This window comes from Chanodichthys erythropterus, chromosome 10 (genome assembly GCF_024489055.1).
Source record: "Chanodichthys erythropterus isolate Z2021 chromosome 10, ASM2448905v1, whole genome shotgun sequence".
Classification (NCBI taxonomy): domain Eukaryota; kingdom Metazoa; phylum Chordata; class Actinopteri; order Cypriniformes; family Xenocyprididae; genus Chanodichthys; species Chanodichthys erythropterus.
Window position 1 is genome coordinate 29,478,540 of NC_090230.1, and position 25,000 is coordinate 29,503,539.

The following is a 25,000-nucleotide window of genomic DNA, read 5'->3' on the forward strand; positions in this document are numbered from 1 at the left end:
CTGCAGTATGTAGTGCACATCATGAACAACTTCTATATGAAACCTCAGAGCATGTTCAGTGAAAATGTTCTGAGAAGACATTTTAGTTAGCTGGGCGGGTCGCCGCTGATTAATAATCAATTATTATGCAAATGATATTCACATTTCAATGAGATGCACATCTGAACGAGCAGCACTGGTTTCTATACTAGAGGAAAATAAGAGCTCATCTTCACTGAGATCCACCTGACAGAGTTTCCCACAATCCCGCTCTTCAGCGGCGGTGGTCCCGCGGCTCGCCTCACGGTTCGGCCAGAATCGCTGGCGTAAATAAACTTCTCTGAGGTTTTGTCACCAAAGATCACAACTAATGTGTGATGGAGCTGCAGCGAAACTGGAGTCCAGGAAAAACACACGCGTGTCCAAATGAGCGAGTTCTGACTCACAGCGCTTCTGTGTACCGTCTGACCCAGATACAGCGGCCAACACCGGCACCGCTGAGCTCTGATCAGAATATCACCACTGTCAAAACTAATCCACAAAGAAACTGAATAATTTAGAATTAATTTAGCATCATTCAGATTATTCTTCATATTTTTATATTTTGTTTTCATTGTAATTTTATTTAAAGTTTTAGTAATTTTGTTATGTTGGGTTTTTTAAATATGTCTGTAGAGTTTTTATTCAATTTATTTCAGTTTTAGTTTGACTTATTTTAGTACATCAAGTTAAACTAAATAAAAATGAGAAATGTTGCCTTGGCAAAAATACGAATTTATATTTTATTTATATATTTTATTTTTAAATCGAATCACAAATAAAAAAATAAAAAACATTTCCTTTTTTTTGTCAGCAACACAACTCTGCGTGACATTCGTGAGTGGATCACAAGACACATTTGTTGATATTTCGAGCATCAAGACATGCAGATAAATCCACAAATAGCTGGACTCCTCCCACCGTCCACTCAAGCCAATCAGATTACGGCCACATTATTCTAGCTTCAACAGATCATGTTTTATTTTATAGTCAGTAATAATAACTTTCTACATTAGCTCAAATAGGAACAACTGTAGAGTCCATAGTAAAAGATGTTTCAAAATTGGATTTTGTTAGATGTTAGACACCATACTTTTATTTTTATTAGGGATGCACGACATCAGCCACCATATCGGTATCGGCCGATATATGTTCATTTTTAATGTTATCGTTGTCGGCCGGATAAGAAAATTTGTCCGATATATTAAAGCCGATAAATAATGGATTATTTCCTTCAGCTGAGACTCTTCAGATGCACACTGATCATAATGATGGTTATGAATTGCTTGAAATATGATTGAAATCACTTCAAAAAGGAAAATACAGTTACAGCGCAAATCTGTCATATAAACTACATTATATTATAATGAGAACATTATAATCGTGTGTTTGGGACATGGCTTATAATAGGGAGACTTTTGTTTTTGTAATCAGGCTCTTAGAAATGATATACAAATTTGGATTTAGATTTATCGGCCAATTTATCGGTTATCGTCTTTCAAAAATAAAGAATTCTCGGTATCGGCCAAAATTTTCATATCAGTGCATCCAAAATATCTACTTGTGTATTCGTTTAATTTTTGCGAATCTCTACATTTATGTGTACAGAAATACGTTAAACTCTCTCTGGTGACGTTTGCTGCTCTTCTCCAATCATGTAGTAGTTTGCGTAAACCCCGCCTCTTTCTTACAATCCGCGTTCATCTTTAAGAGCCACGCCCACATTTCAACATCCAATCGACAGGAGGTGCACAAAACCAACCAACATTATTTCTTTTGAACGCCACAATCAGTGTTGCCAAGTCTGCGGTTTCCCTACTACTTTAACGCTGTTTCCGCGGGTTGTCTGTCATGTCCGCGGGTTGAAGCGACCCCAAATAACATAATATTTAGCCCCTGGAATGTGAATTTCACCAGGGGAACCATGCCAAAAACGCGGATTTTACACCCCGGAACACAATTTATAACCCCCCACCCCACCCCCTGACGCCCAATTGGGCGGGTTTTGTTGTAAAAACCTGGCAACCCTGGCCCTAATAAGGAAGTAAAGACCTGTTGGGGTCAGTGTTGGGGTCGGGGAAATAAAATGGGAATTTGGGGAAAAAATGAAAAATAACCACTAGATATTCAGTCCCGCTCCACTTTGACCCCGGAGCGACGGATGGTCCCGCCCTGCGGCTCCTGAACACGTGATGAGGCTCACGGCCTGTAAAACACACACGCCTCAGCAGAGAGGGACTCTAAAATTAGTTTTCACTGCCTATAACAGCAGATTTACTGGCCGCTTTAATTGGCAGTCTGCAGCACGCGGACACAAAACAACAGCACTGGACGAGGACGGCCCGCGTGAACGCGCGCATTAATGCGCACACATGCTTACAATCAGGCGGTGCTGCGCGCGCCAGCGCTCGGTTTACCGCTTCATTCCTGTCCTCCGCCGCGCGCGCCTGCAGCTCATTCCTGGCTTTATCCGGTAGCTGTTAGCATTCACATGTGTCAGGGTGTGTTCCACAGAAATGCACAACAACCAACACACAGAACGATCAAGACATGATCCTGCATCATTCACTCCCAACACCAGAGTGCTGCAACACAGGAGACGTCAAGCTTTATTTCTATAACGCTTCAAACAAAGCTAACAAAAATACATTTCACTAACATGCTCTTTCTCAATGTTCTTTAAATGTTTTTTTCTTGGTTATACGAACGTTAAGGGAACATTCCATTGTATCAATCTTCAAACATTATGGGAATGTTACTTTTGAATGTTCTGAAACAAGTAGAAACATTTAAAAACGTCCAACTGAAACGATTCAGAAATAAAATTATGTTTTGAGAACATTATTGATGACCAGATGACTTTGAACGAACGTTCTTTTAATGTTACTGGAAGAACGTTTGTTCATAACGTTGAGAGAACCTTGCCAGAACGTTCCCTGTAAGCTCTGAAAGCAGCTTCACATTAATAAACAGGAAATTAATAGAATCAATTATGCAAAATTAGTCAGTTATGAAACAAATTCAGTTTCAGATTTTTGATACTAAATATCCCTAAAACGGATTCAAATATAGATTTTTATAAACAATTTTGAGAGCAAGTTAATGTTTCTCAACTTCACCATTTTCAGTGGATATTTGGTACTCAGAGAGTTATGATTTATGCAATTCTTTTTATAGAGGGAAACAATATATTTCTATCTTAAACATTACTCTTTAATAAATAGACATTCCTCTTTAAGTATCATCTGTGTGCAAAGTGAACCATATTTGGTTTTCGATCACTGAAAATGGGTAAAATTCAACAATTTGAACATGGAGATCCTCATTTCTATGGGACTGAACTATAGAGCCTTAAAAATGAGGATTTCAAAAGTAAAGTTTATTAAGAATGAGAATCTAGAAGGATACTGAGTTACAGAGTTACAGGCATGACAACTTTGGAAAAGGAGTATTTCTGGCACACAGACAGGAATGTTGTATAGAATTGAGCTGATACAAAAACATTTCTAGTTTCAACATTATGTGCTCTTCAGATATTCCTCTTAAAAAGAACAATCTATATGCAAAGTGACCCACATTTGGTTTTTGACCACTGAAAATGACCAGTTTATCCGCATTAAGATCTCCAGATCTCTGGGACTTTAAAATGAAGAAATCAAAAGTGTAGCAGCACGTGATTTACGCACTAAAAACACCCTTTCTTGATGTTCAGCATGCGCACTATACTCACACAGATACTCCCTAAAGAGACTCAAACTGACCCTACAAGTCATTTTTACACCGCTGTAATTCAGCTCCAAATCTCAAATGGTCATTACTCAGTAAATATACATCTGTGACATTTAATTTTTTGGCTTTCACCACTATTTATGTTTGTCTTTCTACAGAAAAAACATTAACAAAATCAAAAATTTAACCCGGGGAAGTTTCCGAAATTTGGTTGATTTGAGACAGAATGACCCAATAGAGTCATTATTATTATCATTATTATCGATAATATCACTGAATATTAAGTGTCTTTTAAAGCTCAACAAATCAAGACAAACGAAGCAGATATTATGAAGAACATTGAAGAATCAGGACAAACGCACACGACATTATAGATGAAAACTAACAAACTGATATGCGTTTACTGTAAACTTTATCAATGGAATAAAAAGTGCTTTAAAACAACTCTGGACTTTCATTATACGGACGAAAAAACACTGACTTTCACAAAATCAAGAACTCAAATCAAACATCATACAGGTTATGAACGACATGAGGGAGAGTAAATGATCGTTTTTATCAGCAGTGTGTCAATAACCACCCGAACCGATGTTTAAACTCGTAATAATGATGTTAAATGTTAGAACTGACTGCAGAATAAAGATGATGTTTGTCATTATTAGCTCTGATAAACACACGTCTCCTGCTCTCATGTGTTTGATTTATACTGTCAGTTTGTTGGTGACGCTCGAAGATGTTCTGCACGTTTACTGCCTGACAGAGACTCAAACTGAGCCCACAAGAGGAGCTTTACTCTCTTCATCTCTGCAGTCTCAGTCTTTCTACTCCAAAATCTCACATTTAATTCAGTGTGTTACTTGCTAATTTCTGTGATTATTTGAGAAATTTACTAGCAGATTCCGAGAGCAAGTTGTTTGACAGTAAATCAGATTGTTCTCAGCGTGAGATGAAGACGCTGCTGTGGGGAAAACACTTTCAAACTAAACAAAAACTGGTGGTTTTGCAGTTCCAATACATTGTTATAATCAAATAAAAAATAGGAAAACGGTCAAACAACCAACTTTACAATTTTCAGTCCACTTGAGACGGACCCTATTATGTAGTCTACGGACGTCTCGTGGTTTAGTGTGACAAAAACAGGTTTATAAGAACAAGATTGTGTCAGATGTGACGCTCAAACACAATCACGGCTCTTTGAGAGAAAATTGCAAACAAAAGCACGTTCGGTGATTCATTTGCAAATGGCGTGAAGCCAAATCCTGCAGCCGGCAAATCAGTCTCTGTGCGAGAGAATTATTCATATCACACGGAGAAAATATGGAGAGGAAATAGATCAAATATTTTATTTCAGCATCCTCCCTGTTTCAGATTAGCCTGATTTACAGACAGAGAGAGAGAGACAGACAGACGCTCTGAATCTGCAGCTCCACGACTCATAAATCACACAGAATCAGCCACATCACCAGTGAAACCATCTGATTCACTCCTGAGCCAATAAACGACGAGCCTGAAATGAATCACTGCAGCATTTCCTGCTCATTTATCCACACCGAAATCAACCTCTGCTCACTAAATCCGCTCTGATATCATTGTTGTCCACTATGTTAAATATTATATTTCTAATAATGCTCCATGATTCTGACGCACACTCACACTTCACAGACGCGAGAGAAATACGAGAAATACTGAGACGCAGATCAGGACAAATGAACACACTGAAGAGAGAACAACAACTGAACACACATTAGTTTCAGAAACACAGTGTGATTTTTTTGGAGTATGAAAAGATTTTTTCCATTTAATTTTTTCAAGGACGCATTAAAAGTGACAGTAAAGACAATTATAATGTTACACTGGGTTAAAAACAACCCAAGTTGGACAAACCCAGTGATTGTGTTGTTTTGACCCAACCTGCTGGGTAGTTTTAATTAACCCAACTATTGTTTAAAAATGACTATATGTCTGGATTAAAATGAACACAAAATATGTTGGAAATTAAAAATCAGACACATAATTACCTGAGGCAACAATAATAATCAAAAGGTGAACATCTATTAATAAGCAATTTAATAAATGTTTATTGTTTCATTATTATTCATTAAACTTATTAATAAATGTTCATTTCCAACATACTTTGGGTTCATTTTAAGCAAGTAATACAGTAATTTTTACACAATAGTTGAGTTAAATAAAACTGGGTTTGTCCATATTTAACCCAGCTTGGGTTGTTCTTTTGAACTTTACCGTTCTCAGATCGTTCTGGCAAGGTTCTCTCAACGTTATGAACAAACGTTCTTCCAGTAACGTTAATAGAACGTTTGTTCAGAGTTATCTGGTCTTTAATAAAGCTCTCAAAACATTACTTACACATTTTATTTCTGAAATGTTTTAGTTGGACGTTCATCTAACGTTTTTTAAATGTTGTTTCAGAACGTTCGCAGAACATTCAAAAGTAACAGTCCCATAATGTTTGAAGAATGATACAACGGAATGTTCCCTCAACGTTCACAGAACCAAGAAAAAAACATTTTAAAACATTTTAAAACTGGTCGTTTAGAGAAAATTCAGAAATAACAATTTTGTGAATTAATGGGAACGTCAGCAAAATATATTTTAGTTTAGCTGGGAAGAATCCTGAAATAAAATGTATCAGTTTACACAAAAATATGAACTGCTTTCAGCATTGATAAAATAATCATAAATGTTTCAAATCATCATATCAGAATGATTTCTGAAGGATCATGTGACACTGAAGACTGGAGGAATAAATTACACTTTACTATATATTCACACAGAAAACAGCTGATTTACACTGGAATAATATTTCACTGTATTTTTAATCAAATAAATGCAGCTTTGGAGACTCAGAAACATCAGAATATCCTACAGTTTCAGTCTGAACCTCACACACACTCATCCTCAGAAACACACATCTGCTCCCTGAGGACTGAGCTCCGCTTCTGCTTTTTCCATCACTGGACAGACTGAGAGCTTCATTCATTCAGGTCATAATTCTGAATTTAAGCCATAATACTGAAGCGATATCTGTGTGTTCAGAGCATCACTTGACCCTTGACCTCTCTGACCTCAGGTCAGTGTTCAGGCTGTCATGATGTGTCGGTCTTTGTGCTTTCAGAGAGCATTGGTTCAGTATTAATCCAGCAGACAGTCGCAGTCCTGAGACTTTCATTCACTTATTTACCTTTAATAACGGCGTATCATCAAGACAGTGACGTCACAGCGATCCGTTTATCTTTCCTGATCTCGCACAGACTCATAAACACACGCAAAAACACCAAATGAGACGTTTTTCAGAGGATTGTGAGCGGAGAAGTTTAGACTCGCGCACACAGGCTGAAGTTTGTTGACACGAACATCAGAACAATCACAATCCAGCACACTTAACCCCGTGAGGAACTCACCATGAGGATGAGGATGAGGATGAGGATCTCTCAGCATGTCCTCGGCTGGGTTTAGTGGAGTTAGTGATGATAGTCTGAGCTGAAGCGCGTCTGAAGGGAACGGAGGCAGGCTGCGTGTCAAACTCTGCTCTGCTGCCTACACGGACAGCACGCGTCACGTGTTCGTACTACGTACTGAGTACTGCTGTCAGTCAAGCAGCGCGATTAGTTTGGAGACGCATACGAGTACAATTTATTACTTTATTCGTTTAGATTTGCAAATCAATTTGGTTTATGTTTTTGGAATTTTATAATTATAATATAGTATTGTTATAATCTTATATTACAATATAATTTCATTATATTACTATAATATTATAATACATTTAAAATAAAATGTTTTATATTAAATATATAGGATTTTACAATATTATATATAATATTTGGTATAATACTCATAACCATCCCAGCTAACAGGGAACATTCTGGCAAGGTTATACACTTCCAGAAATGTTTATAGAACATTTATTTAAAGCTATCTCAAAACATTTGCACAAAAATGTTATTTATACATCGCTCATGGAATGTTTTTACCTGGAATATTTTAGTTTGATGTTCATCTACATTTTTTAAATGTTACTATTTGTTTCAGAGAACGCATAACCCAAATGGGAATTCATTTTTGTTAGCTGGGATATTAATATAATTGTATACCATTTTAAAAAGCTTGTATTTGAATCAGAACAGCTTGTACACTAAAAAACGCTGGGTTAAAAATAACCCAAGTTAGTTTAAAAATGGACAAACCCAGTGATCCTGTAATTTTTGATCCAGCATTTGGGTTGTTTTGACCCAGCGACTGGGTTGTTTTGATCCAGCGATTGGGTTGTTTTGATCCAGCAATTAGGTTGTTTTGACCCAGCAACTGGGTTGTTTTGACCCAGCGATTGGGTTGTTTTGATCCAGCGATTAGGTTGTTTTGACCCAGCGACTGGGTTGTTTTGACTCAGCGATTGGGTTGTTTTAGCCCAGCGATTGGGTTGTTTTGATCCAGCGATTAGGTTGTTTTGACCCAGCAACTGGGTTGTTTTGACCCAGCGATTGGGTTGTTTTGATCCAGCGATTGGGTTGTTTTTAGCCCAGCGATTAGGTTGTTTTAACCCAGCGATTGGGTTGTTTTGATCCAGCGATTGGGTTGTTTTAACCCAGCGATTGGGTTGTTTTGATCCAGCGATTGGGTTGTTTTGATCCAGCGATTGGGTTGTTTTAGCCCAGCGATTAGGTTGTTTTAACCCAGCGATTGGGTTGTTTTGATCCAGCGATTGGGTTGTTTTAGCCCAGCGATTAGGTTGTTTTAACCCAGCGATTGGGTTGTTTTGATCCAGCGATTGGGTTGTTTTGACCCAGCAACTGGGTTGTTTTGACCCAGCAATTAGGTTGTTTTAACCCAGCAATTGGGTTAAATGTTTGCCCAACCTGCTGGGTAGTTTAATTTAAGTCAACTATTATTTAAAAAATTACTGTATTTCTTGCTTAAAATGAACCCAAAGTATGTTGGAAATGAACATTTTTTAGAGTGTATATTATATTTACAAGCTCACATGCGGTTTGAATGCAGATACTGTACTGGTGTGAGATGGCAAATCTAACGCAGATTTACCTGAGATGGACAGTGACGTGATGAGAAGTTTACAGAGAAACTGCTGAGAGTGAAGAGTGTTTTATCTTGTGTACAGCAGCAGCGTCACGTGTGTGTTCGGGTCAGTTTATGGCTCTTGTGTCGAGGGTGTAGCTCCCTGCGCTGTTTTCAGTGAAAGCGCAGTTATTTTAGCTCCAGACATGTTTACATTTCTGTGGTCGAGTCTCTAACTTTCCTCTTTCCCTCTTTTTTCTGCTTCTCTCATTTCAGAGTCCCCAAACTACCAGACATTCCTGCAGTCTGCCAGAAACACAGAGACATGAGAGAAGAGGAATAATATAGAGAAGAGAGTGTGTGTGTGTGTGTGTGAGGCCTCCAGTGAAGTTTCATATTTCACTGCCTAATTACACATGAAAAATAGTCACTTTATATGTTTAGTGTTTCAATAACTCTGGGTGTGGAGAGACTGTGAATAGATGACTGTTCACAACGACACACACACACACACACACACACACACACACACTGTCCGCTGTGTAACCCTCCATACGTCACGTTTACAATAATTCTGCTTTCAATGTGTTTGATTCTTTTTTTTTTCTTCTTTTTTTATATTTGCATTTGTTACTAACCCTAACCCTTATTGTCATTTTGTTGTTGTTTTAAAAAAAAGGTTTTTAGTTTTTCCCTCATTAGAGAATAACAATTAAAATGTTTAAAGTTTGTCATTAAACTGAAGTTGCGCTTGTTTTTCTTCTCTATTGTGTCGTATATCCGAGAGAAATGCTTCACAAACAAGAACAAATGTAGGGCGGGGCTTGATTTTGTCTGTTTATATATGAATTGATTGGATGGTTGTGGTTTGCTATTGGTGGATGTCATGTGAGTGACAGGTTGCCCCGCCCTCATCATCAGAGAAGAGAAGATATTCTGATTCAAGATTACCAGAACATGAATTTAACACAATAATGATGATGTCACTGATAAATCATTAATAATAAACTGCAGTATTCCATAAATAAATTTAGGGTTAGGGAATTGTTAATTGTGATTTCATGACTTCAAAGAGAACAGCAGTGAGCTGAAGTTGATGTGTGTCTGAGGGCAGATCAGATGTTCTCCAGCAGGTGGCGTAACAGACACACAGTTGAACTCGATCAGACACTGAAGATCAGATGAGCTTCAGACAGTCATGATCACTGACAGAACCAACAAAATCATCCTAGAACTGTAGAATAACACACAGAACTCAAACATTCACTGATGTTCAGCACACAACACGTCTGCAGCAGAATTGTGTGTTTGCAGTTTGTGTGTTTGTTTGTTGTTCTCTCTCTCCTTGACCTCTTCAGGTGTTATGCATATGAATATGAGCACCTAACGAACATTCAGTGTCCATGGATACCTGCGATTAGAGAAAAAGGTTCTGCTCGTCATAACAACATTCACATTCAAAGGACTTTATTGGCAAGAGCAAGAAAAGGTTACTTGTGTGTGTGTGTGTGTGTGTGTGGAGAGTGTTTTCACACATGGACACGAGACGAAGGCCACGGGTTGCTAAGCAACAGTCAATGCGATGGAAAGCAGGACACTGTGAGAAGTTGATCTTCAGATATCAGTGATACTGGCTTCACTGCGGCAAAACAACAACAAACACATATTCCTGTGAGGAATCAGATCATGCGTGACCTCTGATGATGATGTCATTTAACAAACACACACTTTGAGATCTGAACTTAAACTGACATTGTTCAGTTTGAGGGAAGCTTCTCGCTTTTCCCAAAGCAGCAGGTATCCTCATTATTTTATGTAGCCTAAATTTTACATTTTTATCCCAACGGTTGGGTTTGTCCATATTTGACCCAAATTGTGAGTGTAGATCATATTTTGTTAGCATGCAATACAGTATAAATAACATGCTGTTTTTACACATTTTCATATTTAAAGTCATAAAGTAAACATTTGCAGTTCAGCACACATCATAATCATTCCATGTCATTGATATTTATGGAATATACATGCAAGTCTGACAGATTTTAATAGCTGAAAAGATCATTGTTGTTTAGAAGAGTCTGACAGATTCGATCAGTAAACCATGTGCTTTTAGCTCAATTCTAGAATTCAATTCTAAAATGCTGGGTTAAAAACAACCCAAGTTGGGTTGAAAATGGATGAACCCAGAGATTGGGTAGTTTTATATTAAACTCTACTATTTTTTAAAAATTACTATATGGCTGGCTTAAAGTGAACCAATGTACCCAGAGTTCATGATGCGTTCTTGCATTCTTTTGTCGTGCTGTAAATGAATGTTGTTTTATGAGTCACGAAGATGACAAACACTCGCTGTCCTTCAGAATGTCAAATATCTCTGCAGGATCTGTGCTTGTGATTTATTAATCCAGTATGAGAGCTGTCCGGTGTTCATGAGCGTTCACACTTAAAAATAAAGAGTGTTTTCACAGTGATATCACAGAGGAACCATTCTGGGTTCCCCAAAGAACCTTTCGGTGATCATTTCTCCATTTGTCTTTTTGATAATGTAAAGAAGCTTTTGTGCGATGGAAAGAGTCCATGGATGTTCTTCATCGATGCCAATCAGAAGCAGTGATTCTCATCATTCTCAGGAGGTTTGAGAAGACAATAGCAGGAGATCATCTGCGATCACACTGAATAATTAGTGCGAGTGGGAGGAAACTGCCGGTAAACACTGAACGAGAGGAAGGTGTGATTCCTGCTGCTCTTACACACTTACACAAAACCTGTCTGTCTCGTCAGTCTCTATTCTCTTATATGCAAATAAACAGAGTAAAGGCTGTTCGCACCAAGAACCATAAACTATAACGATAGTTATATTAGCGACCGCATCGTTCTGTTTATTCTCAGTTTTGTCGTCTGTCGCTTTAAATGCTCGAGCTCAATAAAGAAGGCTGGATTCTGATTGGCTGTCAATGTTTTTATCGTTCATCTGCTGAAAAAAAAATGTTTTGAAAGTGATTCCAGCGATATTGTTATCGTTACGGGTTTGCCATTAGAATGATTTTTAGAAATATCTAAAATATGCAGAATTTTCATTTTGGGTGAACTTTCGCTTTAAGTCATCTGTGATATTATTAGTTTATGTGTAAGCTTCGACAGTCCCTGCGGTGCTCTGTGGTTTTAGTTATTGTACAATTGTACTGTAGTATTACTATATTTAAAGGGTTAGTTCACCCAAAAATGAAAATTCTGTCATTAATTACTCTCCCTCATGTCGTTCCACACCCGTAAGACCTTCGTTCATCTTCAGAACACAAATTAAGATATTTTTGATGAAATCCGATGGCTCAGTGAGGCCTGAGCAATGACATTTCCTCTCTCAAGATCCATTAATGTACTAAAAACATATTTAAATCAGGTCATGTGAGTACAGTGGTTCAATATTAATATTATAAAGCCACGAGAATATTTTGGTGCGGCAAAAAAACAAAATAACGACTTCTATAGTGATGGCGGATTTCAAAACACTGCTTCAGGAAGCTTCGGAGCGTTATGAATCAGTGTGTCGAATCAGCGGTTCGGAGCGCCAAAGTCACGTGATTTCAGCAGTTTTACACGCGATCCGAATCATGATTCGACACAAAAGATTCATAACGCTCTGAAGCTTCCTGAAGCAGTGTTTTGAAATCGGCCATCACTATATAAGTCGTTATTTTGTTTTTTTGCCGCACCAAAATATTCTCGTGGCTTTATAATATTAATATTGAACCACTGTACTCACATGAACTGATTTAAATATGTTTTTAGTACATTAATGGATCTGGAGAGAGGAAATGTCATTGCTCAGGGCTCACTAAGCCATCGGATTTCATCAAAAATATCTTAATTTGTGTTCTGAAGATGAACGAAGGTCTTACGGGTGTGGAACGACATGAGGGAGAGTAATTAATGACAGAATTCTCATTTCTGGCAGAACTAACCCTTTAATGATTCGTTTAATCTTTACACTTTATTAATAATAATTATTATTTATTAAACATGTAAAATTGCATTTTTTTTTATAAGCAACTTCGCAACTTGATTTAGTTTTCCAGCTCGTTCTCCCTGTTTTTAATGAAATACTGCACGTACAGATAATATCACAGAATTTATCATAAAGTCATTAAGTTAGTTGTGGACACTACAGCGCTGCTCCTGTGCGCGCGCCCCTTCGGTCCCTCCCATCATCATCATCCGTGAGCGCGCGCGCTGAACTCGCTCATAAACGCTGAAGATTCACTCGCGCGCACAGTCGAGACTCAACCCAAACGCGCTCACACATATATATCTATATCTGTATCTATATAACACGACACTGACGAGCGACATATCAGGACTGTAATCGATCGATCAGAGGAATAAAACAAACTGCAGCACATCCACACCGGATTCAGTTCATCTATTTCTGCGAGAATTCAACAGGTTAGTAGCATTAAACTGATTCATACGACAATATTTTAACACGATTGACAGACAGCAGTTTGATTCTGTTCATTCTTTTATTATTATGATTACGATTCTATATGTCTGTTCTATTTATAATCATTATGTATGTATTTGATTCTGCAGTTGTGATGTGAAACAGACATGAATAATCTGATAATGAGTAAATCAAGCACTGTAGTGTGTTATATAATGTATATGGAGCTGAATCACATTCTACACTGATCGATCATCAGTGAGTCATGAATCATGAATCATTCACGTTCGACTCGTGGGAAACTTTTTATCCAGTTTCACTTCTGATCAGACATTAATTTAGTTAAACTTTAAAACTGACGCACTTAATTTGATTTTCAGTTAGATCTCTGGAAGAATAAGCTAATATAATAATAATTGATCATGAATGTGTTCTTGTTTTCTCAGTGTGCAGCATGGAGCCTATTCTAACTGGATTCAGAAACACGCTGAAGGTGAGAGCAGTATATATACTGATACATTAAATTATTATTATATTTCAGATGTTACTCTCTATCACACACATCTGCGATCAGATCAGCGCCGGGTCTGTGCTGCCTTCTGATTGGTCGACAGAAGGGCTGCTGTAAAGTCATTGGAGGTCAGCTCGGGCTCGCCCACGCAACTCAGGCTGGCACGGAACAGGAAGGCCATATATGGTCGTGCGCTCCTATTGGTGCAGCGGCTCTCACAGTCAGATAATTAGCTGTAGTGATGATGTCATGCGTAAGGGCGTGTCCTCTGGGTTTTTCCTGCCTGTGCCGGTCTGAACTCAATAATAAAGAGGCTGAAGTTTATAGGTGTGTGTGTGTGTGTGTGTGTGTGTGTGTGTGTGTGTGTGAGAGAGAGATAACATCTTTTAACCTCTTCACCCCCTTTTTAAGCATAGATTATAAATGCTTTGGAGTACGAACCTAAGACTGTTGTCTTTTAAAAGACGACACTATTGCAGAAGTGAAAGCACCTCAAAAATGAAAGTGTAAATAAGTTATAGTTTAAGTTTACTTAAAGCAAAATTACTGAACTAAACATTTTATATTTTATTCAAAAATATATTTTTTTACAAAATAATTAGGTCTCAAGAAAATCAAAGCCACATCTAACCAAGTTGTGCTCCAAATTTGAAGTTGAAGTAACAAGTAAAGTGACGTATTACAAGTATTAATGTATTACTTTTGAAGTAAAATAGTCCGTAGAAAACTTTTTGAAGTAACATGTATTGCGTAATCTGATTAATTTTTTGAAGTTACGCATTACAAGTAACACATTACTTAATCAGTTTACTTTTTGAAGTAAAGAGTTTATTTCAAGAAACTGAACTAAACATTTTATATTTTATACAAATTGTTTTTTTTTTACAAAATTAATTTGGCCTAAAGAAAATCAAAGCCACACGTCTAACCAAGTTGTGCTCCAAATTTGAAGTTGATATCACAAAAATTGAGGTTCCTGTGAAGTTTTTTCAGGTGCTTTACTGGTAAAATGTTTTTGATGAATTCTCCTGATTGAAGAATATGAGGAACATGAATTTAAAAACAATAATGATAAATCATTTAGAATAAGAACTGTCGATTTGGTGACTTTAGCAGGCTAAAAAACATCTTGTTTTGCTTTCTCAGCGTCAGGCAGCGTTCGAGATGTATGAAGACCCCATGTCTCTGTTCTCCAGCTTCTATCCGGTAGAGGAGGAGCAGGCGGCGCAGGAGGTCCCGTCCGGCCTGGACTGCTTCTCTCATGGTAAATAACAAGCATTACTGGCCAACATGTCCTGTAACTTCACAACAGATCTCCAATGGTCTCGTGTGTGTGTTTCAGACGCTGGCGTGTGTTCGGTGCCTCTGCTGACGCCCTGCAGTAAAGCCGTGGTGAGTCAGGCGCTGAAGGACAGCTTTAACGGCTTCTCTAAGGTCCAGCGCATCTGCGGCATCTCCAACAGTGAGTCTCCATCCTTCTCCTGAACACTGATGACGTATTTGATCTGAAGATGAATGTGTTTGTAATCATCTCTGTCCTGTAGACCCGCGTAAGTGGACCAAGCAGCATGTGTCGCAGTGGCTGTTCTGGGCGTCCGGAGAGTTCAGTCTGACCAACATCAACTTCTTCAAGTTCGACATGAGCGGACAGGAGCTGTGCGACCTGGGAAAGGAGGGATTCCTGGATCTGGCTCCAGATTTCGTGGGCGATATTCTGTGGGAACATTTGGAGCAGATGATGAGAGGTAACGGAGCGTTCTCGTCGCAGACATGTAGATTTGATGTAATGCATGAGCTGATGTTTGATTGGATGTGCTCTTCTGCAGCTTGTCAGGAGGGAGACGAGTTTAAAGTCTTGAGTCGGCCGTCTGAGTGCGGCTGGACGAGCAGCAGCTCCAGCAGTAAGTGTCACGTTCACTGCATTTGTTTGTCAGTCAGTATGTTGTAATGCACGGATTTCCGTCACTCTGAATGAATCTTCATCACGATCTTGTAATCAGACTACAGTGTGATGTGTGTTTGCTGACGGTGTGTGTTTGTGTCTGAAGGTCTCAGTCTGGAGGAATGTACTTTGAAGGTTCCTGATAATCGCAGCAGTCTCCTCCGAGAGCTCTTCGAGATTTCTGATGATTCGGCCCTGTTGGCATCCGGTCAGGAGCTCTCCATGTATCCCAAACCTCAGCTCAGCACCGTCAGCGTCAGCTATATGAGTCAGGAGTCCTCCGGCGCTAAAGCTGCTCAGCGTCTCAATACAAAAGGTCAGATATCACACATCCGTTGTCATCAGTGTTGGCAATGTAACAGAAGTAAAATGTAACAAAGTAGCAGTGATAACGCATTACAAGTAACATAAATTATGTAATTGGATTACTTTTTGAAGTATCGAGTAAAGCAACGCCTTGCAAGTAACGTCCATTACGTAATCGGATTACTTTTTGAAGTATCGAGTAAAGTAATGCCTTGCAAGTAACGTGCATTACATAATCGGATTACTTTTTTGAAGTATCGAGTAAAGTAATGCCTTACAAGTAACGTGCATTACGTAATCGGATTACTTTTTGAAGTATCGAGTAAAGTAATGCCTTGCAAGTAACGTGCATTACATAATCGGATTACTTTTTGAAGTATCGACTAAAGCAACGCCTTACAAGTAACGTGCATTACGTAATCGGATTACTTTTTTGAAGTATCGAGTAAAGTAATGCCTTGCAAGTAACATACATTACGTAATCGGATTACTTTTTTGAAGTATCGAGTAAAGTAACACCTTGCAAGTAATGTGCATTACGTAATCGGATTACTTTTTTGAAGTATCGAGTAAAGTAACGCCTTACAAGTAACATGCATTACGTAATCGGATTACTTTTTTGAAGTATCGAGTAAAGTAACACCTTGCAAGTAATGTGCATTACGTAATCAAATTACTTTTTTGAAGTATCGAGTAAAGTAATGCCTTGCAAGTAACATACATTACGTAATCGGATTACTTTTTTGAAGTATCGAGTAAAGTAACACCTTGCAAGTAATGTGCATTACGTAATCGGATTACTTTTTTGAAGTATCGAGTAAAGTAACGCCTTACAAGTAACATGCATTACGTAATCGGATTACTTTTTTGAAGTATCGAGTAAAGTAACGCCTTACAAGTAACATGCATTACGTAATCGGATTACTTTTTTGAAGTATCGAGTAAAGTAACACCTTGCAAGTAATGTGCATTACGTAATCCAATTACTTTTTTGAAGTATCGAGTAAAGTAACGCCTTACAAGTAATGTGCATTACGTAATCGGATTACTTTTTTGAAGTAAAGCCTTACAAGTAACATGCATTACGTAATTGGATTACTTTTTTGAAGTATCGAGTAAAGTAACACCTTGCAAGTAATGTGCATTACGTAATTGAATTACTTTTTTGAAGTATCGAGTAAAGTAACGCCTTACAAGTAATGTGCATTACGTAATCGGATTACTTTTTTGAAGTATCGAGTAAAGTAACGCCTTACAAGTAATGTGCATTACGTAATCGGATTACTTTTTTGAAGTATCGAGTAAAGTAACGCCTTACAAGTAATGTGCATTACGTAATCGGATTACTTTTTTGAGGTAACGCCTTACAAGTAACATGCATTACGTAATCGGATTACTTTTTTGAAGTATCGAGTAAAGTAACACCTTGCAAGTAATGTGCATTACATAATCGGATTACTTTTTTGAGGTAACGCCTTACAAGTAATGTGCATTACATAATTGGATTACTTTTTTGAAGTAACGAGTAAAGTATCACCTTGCAAGTAATGTGTATTATGTAATCTGATTACTTTTTTGAAGTATCAAGTATAGTAACGGCTTACAAGTAACATGCATTATGTATGTTACGTTACGTGTATTACCTAATAAGATTACTTTTTTGAAGTAACAAGTAATGCCTTACAAGTAACATGTATTACGTAATCTGATTACTTTTTTGAAGTAACGAGTAAAGTAACAGCTTACAAGTAACGTGCATTACATAATAAGATTAATCTTTTGAAGTAGCGAGTAAAGTAACGAGTAAAGTTCAATATAGAGCTGTACAGTAGGTATAAAACCGTTATATAGTGTGTTATATAGGCCATTCGTTAAACAATTGCAAAAAAGAACTAAAATAAAATAAAACACTAAAGAACTAAATTTACTAAAATAAAACACCTGCAAGAGATTGACTCTCATCCAGGTGAGGAAAAAGTAACACATTACTTTACATAAAAAGTAACTTTAAGTAACATAATTGTTACTTTTTATGGAGTAACACAATATTGTAACTTTCCCAACACTGGTCGTCACAGCGAGTTGATGCATAGAGTGTGTGTAGTAACCAAACGCTTGTTTTCTCTACAGTCTCGTCACGTGAGCAGACGTCGGTGGAGAGCGTGGAGAACGCGGAGGGCTCCGAGTGCGTCCTGCGCTCCTGGGGAAGCCATTCGTCCCTCGCTGACGCCCAGCGCGTCCCGTCCTACGACAGCTTTGAGGAGGAGTTCGGAGCGGCTCCGCTGGGTCTGAGCAAACAGGGACTGTCCTTCAAAGACTACGTTCAGGAGAGGAACGAGCCGCTGGAGCAGGGCAAACCCGTCATCCCCGCCGCGGTGCTCGCCGGATTCACCGGTGCGTTTCATTAGTACAGCTGATTCTAACCATAACCCTAACAGTCCCACAGTTGCAACATTTGTGTAAAGCAATACCTAATTTAAACTAACACATAATAGTAGGTGACATTTTAATGGGAGAAAATTTGAAGTCATTTAAAGTCACCATTCTCACAACATCACAATAGGGAAGGAAAGACTATTGCGACTACCGTTTCATGCCGACTTTAACCTGCGTGTCATTGATGCTCAACAGGAAGTGGCCCCATTCAGCTGTGGCAGTTCCTTCTAGAGCTGTTGACCGATACGAACTGTCAGAGCATCATCAGCTGGACGGGCGACGGCTGGGAGTTCAAACTCACCGACCCCGACGAGGTAAGTTACTTTACAAATATGATCCATCCTAACATTTAAAAGGCAGTTATGATAGTATTATGAATGCGTAAAATATTTAGTTTTTATTGTTATTCTGCTCACTGTAGTATTGTACTGTTATATGTATTTTAACAAATTATTTTAATCAAATGTGCTAATTTATTATTTTTTTTTTAAATACAATTTTATTTATTTTAATATTTTCTTATTAATAATTTTAATATAATTTTAATTTTAAATACATTTTTATTTATTTTAATCAAATTTTATTTATTTAGTTTTACGAAATGTTTATTTAAATACATAATTTTTAATTCTTTTATTCAAATTTATTACTTATTTACTTTAATAAATTTAATCTAATGCATTAAATTATTTAATTTTCTATTTAAATATTTCAATTTTTTAATTAATTTTAATCAAATTTAATTAATTTTAAACATTTTATTTATTTATTTAGTTGCACTGCTTTTATTTTTATTTATTATATAATAAATAAAAATTTATAATATAAAATATTTTTTATAAATGAATATATAAACATAGATTAAAATAAATAGTTTGAAAGAAACTAATTTGATAAAAAAAACTTAACTTTGTTTTAGTCAATTATTTTTAATCTAATGCATTTATTATTTATTTATTTTCTTATTTTTGTTTTCATTTTAATCAAGTTAAATTTTTTTAGTTTGATCAAATTAATTTATTTCAATCAAATTTTATTTATTTTAATCAAAGTTTTTATCTATTAATTTATTTAAATAGAATTTAAAAAAAATTTTTAGTCCATTATTTTTAATCTAATGCATTAAATTAATATTATATATTTTTATTCATTTTAATCTAGTTTATTTTTGTTTGTTTGATCAAATTAATTTATTTCAATCAAATTTTATTTATTTATTTTAATAAAAATATTTAAATTATGTATTTTAATTTATTTAAATAGAATTAATTTTTATCGTAGTCAATTATTTTTAATCTAATGCATTAATTTTTTATTTATTTGAATAAAATTTGATTTCTTGTTTTAATCAAGTTTATATAATAATTTATTTTAATCTTATTTTATTTTTAATTTTTTTTATCACAGCTTTTCTGTAAACGTTTGCCCTGACCCCCAGTGTGAAAACCCCTATAAAAGATCTCTTTTCTGAAACTCATGTTCTGATGAAACCCGCTGTGATCCTCAGGTGGCCCGTCGCTGGGGAAAGAGGAAAAACAAGCCGAAGATGAACTACGAGAAGCTGAGTCGAGGCCTGCGCTACTACTACGACAAGAACATCATCCACAAGACGTCGGGGAAGCGTTACGTCTACCGCTTCGTCTGCGACCTGCAGAATCTGCTGGGCTACACGGTGGAGGAGCTGCACAGCATGCTGGGAGTCCAGCCGGACACCGAGGACTGAAGCGAGAGCCGAACCCTCTGAAGTCGCGGTTCAGACCTCTCTGAAGGTCTCTGTTTGTGTTGAACGGCCGTAGCGTTGAGCGTCTCTCGCTGCGGTTCTTCAGTCTGCGGTCAGCTGAGAACGCTTTCCTCTGGATCTGATCATTTGACACTGTGTTCTCTGAACCAGGTGATTCCTGTAATAATGTAGATTAACGAAGAGGCGCGAGCCGGAAGCCTTGGACACTGAGAGAGTTTATTTTCCGATGTAAGGACACGGCCGGGATTGCCTTATCCGAGATGTTCCTGTGTTTGAGAATCAGCGCTTTATTATTGAGAACAGGCTTGAAATCTCATCAGGTCGCCTTTCAGAAGGAGAGAGCATTATTAACAATCACTCTGAACTTTGATTTTGCTTTGATTTATATATCAGATATTGATCCTGGATCTGCTTCTGTTTTTCCTCATATTTCTGTATATTTTGTGAGCATTTCAGTAGAAACGATTGTACATGAGATGATGTGATGTTTATTTATTTGAGAATATAGCTGGTCTATGGAGGTGTTATTATGGACTGTTTTCGCTCAGGCCAAAGGGACGTGGAGATTTGACGTCTGAATGTTTACGTTTGTTTACCAAAGTTAAGGAATCTCAGCATGTTTTCTGGTGCAGAACATAAGCCGCTGTAATCGTCAGTGAATGTTTGCTTTCGTTTCGTACAGCGATGAATGTCTCGTTCTGTTCTCACGCCACTTTCCGGGTCAGAACGACTGTTTGTCTGTAAATTTATACTGTACATTTATCTGCGTTACTGTAGACCCAGCTGACAAAAATAAGGTCTGAGAACGTTTTTCTAACGTTATTTCTCTCAACATTCAAAATGTCTATTTTTTAAATGTTTTAAAAACGTTTTTTTTTGTTATGTGAGCATTAAGGGAACATTTAAGATAACGTTGAACGAACGTTCTATTAATGTTACTGGAAGAACGTTTGTTTAACTTTGAAAGAACCTTGCCAGAACGTTCCCTGTTCTCTGGGGAGATGATTATTATTCTCATAATTTATACAGAATTAATGTGATGATTCATCACTGCATCTGTAAGTGTTTATATGTGTGTATTTGATTGTTTTTCTTTCTATATACAGTTGCTCTGCAGAGCAGGTTTACTTACAGATGATCTACGAACGAGAGATTTATTATAATAAGCTGGAGGGTTTCTAGGGAGGATCTTCTGAATCATTCAGTCTTGATTATCAAACTTTTATTAGTCAAACCAGTGATGTTTGTGCCTCTGAACCGAGTGATTTACACCGGTGGAAACATGTTCACCAGGAATGTGTGTGTGTATGTGTGTGTGTGTCTGACTCATGAGAATCTGTCCAGACGTGTATCTTTATGTCATTAACACACTGAACAGTTTAATATCTCTGTGAAACACAACAAATAAATTCTTGTTAAATGATGTGACGTGTGGAGCCGTTTTCTCTCCGAGATCTTTGACTGATTAAACGAGATTAGATCAGCAGTTCTCAACCTTTTTCACTCCGAGGCACAACATTATTCAATCAGTACATATAATCCCAAGTTAATATGTAAATAATTCCCGCCCAAGGCATTATAAGGGGCGGGGCCTGGTTGAGTTAGTAAACTGGCGGTTATGGTAAGGGGCGGGACATTTCCCAAACACCAATCACAACACACCGCTCCAGCCGACCAATCAGAGCACATTGTGCTTTTCAGAAGGAGGGGCTTCATAGCGACAGGAAGTAAACAGAGCGTTACTGACAGACTGGGAAGAGAGGAGCTGCAACAATGGAGAATATGAGGAAAATAATCAACCTGTTCTAGTAGAGCCCAAAAACAAGACTTTGTAATGGGGGGTAATATTTTTTGCAGTTGAGGGGGTAAATCCTGATTTTTGGCTTATTTAAATCTGGTTTTATTTTATTTTCAGTCGTTTTAAGTCATCTTGAGACGGCTGCATTAGAAGAAGCACAGAAGCTTCTCGTTCAGTGTGTTTAACCCTCAGACATTAAACACACACAGCTGAGTCAACACTCGATACACAGCATTCGACCTTCACACACACGCTTCACTGATGCTGTGTGTGTGTTTTAAAGGATTATTTCACTTTCAAATGAAAATTACCTCAAGTTTTATCCACCCTCCATCCATCATAAACGTGCTCCAGGGGTTAATAAAGGCCTTCTGAAGCGTAGCGATGCGTTTGTGTAAGAAAAATATCCATATTTAACAAGTTATGAAGTAAAATATCTTTCTTCAGCTCATACTCGTTGATCTCGTTCACTGCCATTATAAAGTTTGGCTGCATCAGGATATAAGTCATATAAGTCATATAAGATGGCTTGAGGGTGAGTGCTCGGGGTAATTTTCATTTGAAAGTGAACTAATCCTTTTATGTGTGCTGCAAACATCACCACAGAAACATCATGAGAGATGATTATCAGCATACAAACAGAACGAAACTGATTTATCTGTTCAGTAACCAGTTTTGCAGCATTTTTAACTAACTAAATCTAATGATGAAACAGTTAAAAACACCTCATGCACAATCACTTCACTAACATAATTCTAATATAAACATCATTTGTATACTATAATTATAGTATACAATATATTTTACATATATTTATTTGAGGGTTTTTCATTAAAATAAACCCCTCACATAAATATTGGACACATTCTGTAGTTGTGTAACTGAATAACGAGCTTTTCACACTGCTCACGATATATCCGGGGTTAACAATTAATCCTGGCTATTCAACATAATACATTCCTAAACCCCGAATGGTCCTATTTGCATATTTGCGATATCAGTGCCATTGAATGGACGAACACAGCACGTGACATGTTAAACACAAAGGCTCTAGCATTGCGCGTCCTCATATTATAATTTATATTATAAAGTTTTTAGACTGTCAAGTTTTTCCTGAATGGACTTTTCGGATCATAAAGGTAAGAATAAAACTCTTCTTTACTCTAATTGATGTGTTTTCCATCATCGCCATTTGACATTTTCTCTCAGACACTGAAGCGATCATCGTTCATTCGGTGTTTCCTGTTCGTGAATATCAGCAGGGTTTCATAACCCCGGGTAAAAAGTGGTGCTAACTAGACCTGGGCACTGACACAAATCGATACCGATTAATTTGGATATATATCAGGTAGGCCTACATACATGTCAATTTTCTCAAGGAAAAGAAAATTTGTTAAAACAACTGATTTGTATAGGAACATAATAATAATAACGTTATAATATTTTTTATATATATATTATAATACTTTTTAATGAAATAATTGTTTTTATCAAAACCCTGCTCTCTCGAGTTGACTCAATGGCTTTTCTGAGGTGAATGTGACGTCACGTGACATCGTTCTCAAGCGGCTTTATTGACGTCTTTCTATGGTTGAAACACTGATTGATCGATAACACGAGACAAGAATCATTTCAGTAAGTTGTTCTGTATCTTTCAATATTCCTTTTGATGTTTATTCATGTTTATTTACTGTAACTAGTTAAGAGTTGAGCCGCTTGAATGAGGCGATCTGTCGCCACACAATAAAGAGCGCCAAAATGAGAATCGAGGGAAATCTATTAATCCGAATCATGATTCGACGCAAAAGATTCATAACGCTCCTTCGTTCATCAGTGTACTCATGCCGTCTCTTTTTCCATATGAATTCCGTGAATCCCTCCGTCTGCAAGCCGTTAAACGCGCGTGACTGTCCGCGAAACGACAATATACAGTCAGGCCTTAAAGAGACAGTTCACCCAAAAATGATCATTCTGACGTCATGTGCTCACCCTCATGTCGTTCCACACCTGTATGACTTTATTTCTTCTGTTCAACAGAAAAGAAGATATCTTGAAAAATGTCTGTATTTTATTTTATTTCACCCCCTCATACACTGAAGGTCGAATGTTGTTTAGACCTCAATGTTCTTCAAAATTTCTGTTTCTATATAAAGTCATACAGGTTTGGAACAATGTGATAACTGTTGTCGCCATTTAAGAAAACTTAAGCCGCGGTCACACTAGACTTTGAACGTGCAAATTTTTTTCGGATGCTGTAACGGTCGTGATATGACGTCACAGTCTACAGCGTCTTTTTTATAAACATGAATTCAACACATAACTTAAAGTAATACATTTAAAATGTAAAAATATAGAACCTACTCGACTTTACTGCAAAAATATAATTCTTTTCATTCAGCCAAGAGGTCATGCCGTGACGAATCGATCTTCTACTGGTCGCACGTCTTCACGTGATGCGAATTCGCAGGTCAGAGTTCACCAAACTTGAACTTTGGAACGCAGCGAAATGCGAAATTTTTCGCACGAGCTTGCGTTTCCGGTCTGACGCATTCGCATGCGTTTGAATGGAAGTCAATGGAACGAAAAGTACAGTGTGACCGCACCTTTATTTAGTTTTTGTTTCAGTATTATAATATTATTTATGTTTTTGGTTTAAATGAATCCATGTTAATTAAGAAGGAAAATAGCGTAAATTGGATATGTCAAATAGGGCGTGGAAATGCTTTGAATTCAATATATCGGGAGATGTGGAGTGGGTCAGAGACGATTTTTGACCACTTCATAAGTTTGCTTGTAGTATTTTGTTTTTGTATAATTTATAACTTAATTTCAATCGATGTTTTATAAATCAATTATTTTGGATTTAAATAAATAAGAAGAAAAACAAGCAATGCCTGGTGGAATGAAGTGCGTAACCTTCATGCTTCTGCAGCCTTGAGAAAAAGCCGAAACAATAACAGAATGTGTATTATTGGGTGAAGTGTACCGTTTAATAATCAACTGTAAAGTCAGACAGCTGTCTACTGTACTCATGTTCATCAGAG

General features: G+C 37.2%; 2 protein-coding genes across 3 annotated transcripts in view; one reads left to right on the top strand and one right to left on the bottom strand.

Moving 5' to 3' along the window:
• Positions 1-7,290, bottom strand: part of erg (ETS transcription factor ERG) — a 32,316-nt gene extending 25,026 nt beyond the window's left edge. The window contains exon 1 of one of the 2 annotated variants that reach the window (XM_067397258.1): positions 7,170-7,290. The gene's annotated coding sequence lies outside the window, so the exon portion shown is untranslated. The remainder of the gene's footprint in view (positions 1-7,169) is intronic. The other variant, XM_067397256.1, reaches the window with a different exon arrangement.
• Positions 7,291-13,041: 5,751 nt separating this feature from the next.
• ets2 (v-ets avian erythroblastosis virus E26 oncogene homolog 2) lies at positions 13,042-21,575 on the top strand. The gene is made up of 10 exons (XM_067397265.1): positions 13,042-13,224; positions 13,669-13,715; positions 14,880-14,997; positions 15,076-15,195; positions 15,278-15,478; positions 15,560-15,634; positions 15,782-15,991; positions 18,112-18,375; positions 18,613-18,731; positions 19,925-21,575. The coding sequence occupies exons 2-10, from the start codon at positions 13,677-13,679 to the stop codon at positions 20,138-20,140; spliced, it is 1,362 nt and encodes a 453-aa protein (XP_067253366.1). The 5' UTR covers positions 13,042-13,224; positions 13,669-13,676; the 3' UTR covers positions 20,141-21,575.
• The last annotated feature ends 3,425 nt before the right edge of the window (positions 21,576-25,000 follow it).

What these genes read in the sequence shown, in the direction of transcription:
- ets2 (XM_067397265.1), top strand. Translation starts at nt 13,677, where the DNA reads ATGGAGCCTATTCTAACTGGATTCAGAAACACGCTGAAG. An exon ending in CATCTGCGGCATCTCCAACA is followed by an intron (nt 15,196 to 15,277) that starts GTGAGTCTCCAT and finishes TCTGTCCTGTAG; the next exon opens with ACCCGCGTAAGTGGACCAAG. An exon ending in GACGAGCAGCAGCTCCAGCA is followed by an intron (nt 15,635 to 15,781) that starts GTAAGTGTCACG and finishes TTGTGTCTGAAG; the next exon opens with GTCTCAGTCTGGAGGAATGT.